Consider the following 7632-nt stretch of genomic DNA (forward strand, 5'->3'; position numbering starts at 1 on the left):
ATAAGGTTCCAAAGTTAAGGACAACCATGCAAACGACGATATGTCAACGTGAGACCTCCAACAATGAAAACAAACCATACGTTCAATAAGCTACAAAATACCATGGAATAATAAAATACGAAACAATTCAAAAGAGTAAACTAATGGTCTCTATAACGCGTTTAACATTAAACGAAAAACAATATATTTTAACCGTAAATTGTGATGGACAGCAACTATGAAGAGTCAAAACGTCAAATGTCAACGCACCGTCCTTAGTCATGTATTTCTATGAGGGTTGTCGTATTATTGATAACGATTCATAAGAAACTGAGTATTCCTGCTAGCTTTTCCATAGTTTTTTTTTTCATAAATGGTATATTTCCCTACGGAAATCATGTCCTTTTTAGATTTTGACAAATATCGAATGTGCCTTCTATTGCTTTTGATCGCTGAACAACTGTTTGGAGGGCGAAGTTTATGTGATATGAATGTTAGCTATCTCTTGTGCTTGTATTTAAACCTCAATTATGTGTTATGTTTGTTGGGTTGCTGTCTTATACAAATTCACCCACGATAGATAATCATGAGGTTAGTACACACTTAACGGAAAAGATCAGCTGTGAACATATATAAACGTCAAATTGTGGAAGCAAGACATTACATATAAAAAAATGTGGTATGATTCTCTATGAGATAAATCTTTACAAGGGACAAAATGACACAGAAATTAGCAGCTATAGATTACCCACGACCTTCAACAATCAGCATAGCGTATACCGCATAGTCAGCTATAACAGGCTCAGAAATGACAATTGTAAAACATTTGAAATGAGAAAAGTAACCGCTTAAATAAAATTTATGTACAAAATAATGAAGGAAACACAAATATGTAACAAAAGCAAAAAACGACAACCACTGAGTTACAGGCTGTTGACTTGGGACAGGCACATACAGAATATGGTGGGGCTAAACATGCTAGCGGGCTCCCAACCCTCCCATAAACTGGGACATTTGTGAAACAGTACAACAATATAACAAACTATGATAATCAGTCGACAAAGTCTTAACTTATCAGAGTGATACAATTAGAAATACATCTAACAAAACCACAGAGTGGACGTGGCCGGGTACTTGAACATCCTAACAACAAAAATACACCAAGTACATTTCTGAGAGTACCTGCAGTTATTTTATCATTTTATTTAGTAATGTTGAAGTTTTTCGATTTCATTGTACAATGCATCGCCAAACCCTGTTCCGATAACATCACGCTCAGTCCGTAAAACGTAATAGGCTGCTAGCAATCTTTCATGTACTGCGCATGCCAAAAACTTCTTGAGCGAATCAATGGCGGCCTGAGTAGGTGGTACTGATGAAAAATCACCAATAAAAGCAATTCCTAAAAATAAATGGTGTATATGTCATTAGATATATCACTAGAATCTCCCATATACTGGTTACATGTCCTTTATATGTTTGGCTTTGACATATTGCAAGGGAGAAGACCAACTTAGAATATGCCATTGCTTCATTTGTTGTTTGGCTCTTACATATATAAAGCAACATTATGTAACGCATAAACACAGGGGCCGTACTTTAATCAGACTGTTTGACAACTTGTGTAAACCTAAGTGATAGGAATAACGGAAATATAATAATTAAAAAATAAAAATAATCACACACAATGCTGTCGCATGAGATATTTTCTAACACCATAAATGCCATGTAAACTTTGAAGAGTATAAACATCTCTGCTTTTACAAATGTTTGTTAGAACGTTCCTGGTATTTAGGTATATCCGGTATAACCCTTCGGACGGACTTGCACAGTGGGTACGCACTGAAACCCGGACCGGACCGGACACCGGACCCGGACTTGGGTATGAATCCCGGACCCGGACCCGGACTGGTCGCCGGACCCGGACTGTTTGCCGGACCCGGTTTTTTTTTACCACTTTCAGAAATATTTTTTTAAGATTTATACTGTCATATAATAAGTAATAGTATAGTTTAAAAAAATTCAAATTCCGATCTCTTATTGTTCCTCCGAATGTTTATGATATCTTATTGTTCTTCCAAATTCTTATAATATCTTATTGTTCCTCATAATTCTTATGACTTTTTATTGTTCCTCCGAATTCTTATGACTTGATTTTTCCTCCGAATTCTTATGACCTCTTGCTGTTCCTCAGAAGCCTTGTGACTTTTTATTGTTCATCCGAGTTATTATTATCTCTAAGACTTATCGTTCCTACGAATTTGTATGTCTTTTAATTGTTCCTCTTAATTCTTATGATCTTTTACTGTTCCTCATATTGTATTATTGACAAAGTTTTACACAGACTCGCTTTTAGGATATTGGGTTAATTGAAAGAAAACGAAAAAAGAAGACACCCTGAAGTCTGTTAGTCTCCTAGTGAACCTTTAGAATCCTGAAGTCTCGTAGTCAGTTTTAACATACATTTCTTAAAACCATCCAACGATAGAATTAAAAATTATCCCTAGTTTTCAAATTTTTGTTTGAAGCGATGATAATGAAAATAAATCCAGAAAAGTTCACTGCTTTCCATAATGCATGGAAGTTATATTCAATTGTGTCTCAAACTAGCATTGTCGGATAATTATAACAATCTAAATGAATTTGAATGACAATTGAAAATAAACTGAAGACGAGACAAAATGATTTTTTTTATTGAACTTGAATTACTTAGAATTTTACTTCAGAAACAACATGACACTATGAAATAACGACATTGTATATTGGGGAAATTAGTTCGGGGAAGATGCCGTTTATTTTGTTGTCTAACTTTTCATAAGAATTCAACATACACATCTTTATCTTCCAAGTATATACTTGAAAATTATGTGTACGATATACATACCTAATGATATGTTGTCATAGAATTTTGCATGTTTTGCAACACTATCAAAACCATTTAATTCGTAGATGGTTCCATCACCACCGATGGCGAAGTTGAATTGTCCTGTAATTACAATGTTAACGTTCACGTACAGGATAAAATACAAACAACAGAAAGATGATTCAAATAGTCTTCTTCGTATCAGTTTAAATTTCTATGTGAAAAGCTATTAAATAAAGACAACACTGTTACAGTAGTATATCGCAGTTCGAAATTCATAAATCGATTGAAAAATAAACAAATCCGGGTTACATAGTAAAACTGAGGGAAACATTAGTAAAAAATATCAGACAGCCATAAAGACAGTTATCAAAATATAAGGAATGTTAGGGGTTAATTCGGCCCTGTAATTTGAGAAATATCCAAAAACGTAATGACACCATACAAATTAATATTTGTTATATCAATATAAGCTAAACATCGATGGCACAATTTTGCTTATCTAAAAATTACGACAAACGGGAGATTTCGATTTTTATCAAAACCAGGCAAATTTAAAGAACATTTCCCAGCTAGTCACTCCTAGTTGTTGATGGGATTCGTGTTGATAATTCTTTGGTTTTCTATGCTGTGTCCTGTGTATTTTTGTTTGTCTGTTTGTGTTTTTCATTTTTGGCCATGGCGTTGGCAGTTTGTTTTCGATTATAGAATGCAACTCTACAAAATGCTTCGACGCATTGATCGCGTCATGGAAATTAATTCGACATTTTGTAAGAAAAAAAAAAAAAACAAGCAATTTTTCTGAGAAACTATACTACCAAGTTTTTTTTATTCCCGTACAGCTCTGTAAGTCACAGCATGTAACTAATAGAATGTGCGTCAACAAATTTCGGCGTGAGGATAATTTTGTTTAAGATTATTGTATAATACCTAGTCCCGTGCACAAACAAGTGACAGTGAAAATTTACAAGCAGGTAACTACATAACATAATAAACACTACTTACTATGCTGCCAGTTTTGAATATCAGTTCGAATCCTTTGTTCACAATCAGCCACGGTTATACATCGATCCCCTAAAGTGTGATGAACAACAACAAAATCTACGCTGCATGAGAACTGCCTGGTTAAGTCGTTTATACTCTCATACTGCGAAGAGGCTCCCCAACTACTCCTGGATAGAATTTTAACACCAGTACAATTTAAATTATTATGTGACGGTTTTCCACTAGTAGGAGGGCAAAATGGAGCCGGTGGTAGTGTTGTTCCTTGGTGTAGTGTTGTGGTTACAGGTATTGTCGTTGTTTGGGGAACTGGCGTTGTGGGCTGAGTTGTTGATTGAGTCGTTGATTGTGTTGTTTGTTTTGTTGTAGATGCAACCGTTGTTGTAATTGGAACATTATTATCTGAAAAGATTACATTTTGATTTTATGTTGTAATCGATAGAACTGTTGACATAGTTGCGTGAATTCAAATCTGGTTTCTAAGATTGTTTAACCACAAACATATGTTCTTATGGAACCTATTCTGCTAATGTCATTTGAGAAAAGGCGTGCACACAACTTTGTTACGAATGAAGTTGATAACCAAGTTTATCACTATAACTTTGAAGTATACGCCCATCCCAAATAAGGTTCCTACAATTCAGTTTTGTTTGATGATGTATGACAATCATTTATAAATTACCGTTTATTGTTTTCAACATAATCAGGCCGCTTGTTTTTTCGTTTGAATTGTTTTAAATTTATCCTTTCGGGGCTAATTAAACTAACAATACTGCATAGGTTTTACTCATTATCAAAGACTATTTCTTGAACTATAGTTTGTTTGCTTCTATATCATTTGGTCTCTGATGGAGAGTTGTCTCATTTGCAATCTTACCACATCTTCTTATTTTTACATAGCTGTCAACCTGGAATAAAATGTTATATACTTTTACATTACGTCAAATGTGAAACCATGAAAATAACCAATTCTACATATTTGGTGTTTTTCTTATTTTTTCGTCACCAGCCCGCTCCAACCAAATCCTTTGAGAACAAGGACTTAGAAACGTTAAGATCTTTATGAAAAAAAAACCAAAAAACTTAAAGAATATCGTCGACTTTGCCCGGAGGACCCCGAACCGGGGTTTCTAAGTTTTTTTTTAATTTCTGAAACTTTAAAAGAAAAAAAAAATATGATACACATCGTGTTAATAACGAAGCACTGACAACCTTGCTGGTCTAACACTCCGGGTGGTTTAACAATCATCAAACAGTTGTAATTTTACATTGCTTTAAGAATGATATATAAAATAAAAAAAGCAGATGAAAGGCGGCAGTATATTTATTAACATTACGATCTTCGTTAGAAGGTTAGCCTCTTTTATCAACACATTCTAGCATAAGGTACAGGGGCGGATCCAGCAATTTAAAAAAAAGGGGGTTGAAAAAAACCCAGGACAAAGGGGGGTTCCAACTACATGTCCCTATTCAAATGCATTAATCGTCCAAAAAAAGGGGGTTCCAACCCCCGGAACCCCCCCTCTGGATCCGCGCCTGAAGTATAGTCACCTTACAAAATTATAGGTGTATCAATAAAATCAACTTACCGTCACACTTTACTTTATCGAATGCTGTGTTAACTTTTTCTACAAAAGCATGCTGTAATAATAAATCATATTATATAAATGTTCGCCTTTCTGACAACATGTTTGAAAGAAGTATTTCATGAGCAGTGAAAGGTAAATGTAGGTTGATGACGAAACCAAATGTTCTGGAAACAAGTGCATTTAAGTAGAATATGTATATATGTAAAGTTTGTGGCCCTTACTGTTCGATGTGAGCCAAGTCTTCGTGTTGAAGACCGTACTTTGACCTATAATGATAACACATTGTGACTTGGATGGGGAGTTGTCTCATTGGCACTCATCTTTTAAATTAGATTTATTTATATGGAAAACATTTTATACCGTCCAATCACTTACATGACCTTGATACATTATATGTGTCCAGTTTGCATTCTTGAAATGGACATGTTCCTTCAATATTTCTACACATGTTCCGCCAGGAAGTTCCGTCACAGTAATATGTTGGTCTACAGGGAGGACTGTTCCCTTATGTACACACAGACAATCACGAGCAGAGGAATAGTCAGCTTCTAGAAGGAAACAAACAGCCAAAACCTACAATTTCAATATAAAACATCAATTCGGATTGTTCAGTCTTAATATTAAAATAAGAAGATGTGGTATAATTGCATTACTGACACACGAAATTATAGATGACCGTACGGCCAACAATGAGCAAAATCGAAACCCCATAGTCAGCTATAAAAAGCCCCGAAATGAGCAATGTAGAACTCTAACCAAAATTATTTTACTCTGATCAGTTTCAAGTGATCAGTTTGGTCCGTTTACATAAAAACTTATACTCACTTACACATATGCTTCAAAATCTTCGTTCAGGTGTATATTGTAGTTATTTGTATGTATAAATTTTATTTCAGTTGACGTGTTGAGTTATGACTTCTCAAGACTATTTTCGCATTAAATGTCAACAGCGGAGAATTATAATTATACAATTGAACAAGTGTTTTTGTTTACCGTTTGATAGGCTTTTATCGATCTTTTCATGATTTCATTATTGAACTTAGTGGTCTAGGAAATTATTGATATTCACGAATACCAAAAGAGATGCGAGACAGACAGCATCTTAACAACAAACGTTAACCTTAATATACTTTATGTGACCTTGAACAATGAGAAAGTGTTCTTTCTATATATCGAACATCAACTGAGAGATAAGACAAGTTATAAAAGTAAAATAGGCATTGACGACATAATTATCTGACAGGATTCACATATTTAATAAGATAAAACAATGATAGAGAAAACTTTAAGGTTAACATTTAGGATATTTCGCATATTCTTTTCTATAATATTCACATTAAAAGGAAGGTTTTATAACTGACCTGAAGATAAACTAAGAACTTCATGGTTTCTAGTTAGGTGCCATATCTTATCAGACATAAGACTAGTAACGTGTTCTAGTGTTAGTAAGTACATTTCGAACAACGTATCGATATGTACATGTGAATTCAAAAATTTCGCCCACTTTCACTTCTCTTTACCATACTTGTTTTAATACTTAAAAAAAAAGATTAAAAAAACCCATTTATAAACATAGATATATACACAGCAATAAAAAAGGGGTATACAGAAGTATGACGAAAGTTAGAAATAATGTTCCAAAGCTATAAATGAACAAGGCTTTAAGAGAGCCGTGGTGTAGTGGTTAGTGCATCGGACTACTAACACAAAGGTTCCTGGTTCGATTCCCGTTTGGGATGAAATTTTTAGGAACTCAATTTTCGGCTCTCCCTTAACACCATTTGCGAGTATGGTCTTGAGGAAACGATGAACGTCCGTCGGACGGGGACGATAAATGGCTGACCCGTGTTAAGAGAGAGCCATATCTCTTGCACGTTAAAGACACCCTTGCAGATTTCGAAAAAGAGTAGGCTTATGCCGCTACAAGGCAGCACTTACACCCGCAAATTGGAAAGGGATTAATATAAGTTTGCAAAACTTGTTTCCCAATCCACTATAAATAAATATGTTTAAACTAAACTAAGGCTATAGATCATTGAAAAACTTAGTCAAGGGGACCTTATCAATCAGTCATCATAGATAATCTCAACAAGCTAAAGACTCGAGGCAAATCTAAAATCAGAGTCCTTCGTATTGTTTTGTTAAATAGTAACCCCTCTTTTAGCCAATATTTGAAATAAATAAACGATCATAAAAAAA

At 34.5% G+C, this 7632-nt stretch overlaps 1 protein-coding gene across 1 annotated transcript; it reads right to left on the reverse strand.

The window, feature by feature from the left end:
• Positions 1 to 1180: 1180 nt before the first annotated feature.
• Positions 1181 to 6867, reverse strand: LOC134705479 (uncharacterized). Its single transcript, XM_063564200.1, has 6 exons — positions 6795 to 6867; positions 5809 to 6006; positions 5434 to 5485; positions 3848 to 4246; positions 2864 to 2965; positions 1181 to 1381 (listed from the first exon to the last, which is right to left on the reverse strand). Exons 1-6 carry the CDS (start codon positions 6816 to 6818, stop codon positions 1185 to 1187), a joined length of 972 nt encoding a protein of 323 aa, XP_063420270.1. The 5' UTR covers positions 6819 to 6867; the 3' UTR covers positions 1181 to 1184.
• Between the last annotated feature and the right edge of the window lie 765 nt (positions 6868 to 7632).

This window comes from Mytilus trossulus, chromosome 2, assembly GCF_036588685.1.
Source record: "Mytilus trossulus isolate FHL-02 chromosome 2, PNRI_Mtr1.1.1.hap1, whole genome shotgun sequence".
In the NCBI taxonomy this organism is placed as follows: domain Eukaryota; kingdom Metazoa; phylum Mollusca; class Bivalvia; order Mytilida; family Mytilidae; genus Mytilus; species Mytilus trossulus.

Excerpts from the sequence above, each read along its gene's own strand:
- LOC134705479 (XM_063564200.1), bottom strand. The coding sequence starts at position 6,818 with ATGAAGTTCTTAGTTTATCTTCAG. Across the intron at positions 5,486-5,808 it reads ATATAATGTATCAAGGTCAT|CATGCTTTTGTAGAAAAAGT; the intron begins GTAAGTGATTGG and ends TTATTATTACAG. Across the intron at positions 1,382-2,863 it reads CTATGACAACATATCATTAG|GAATTGCTTTTATTGGTGAT; the intron begins GTATGTATATCG and ends ATTTATTTTTAG.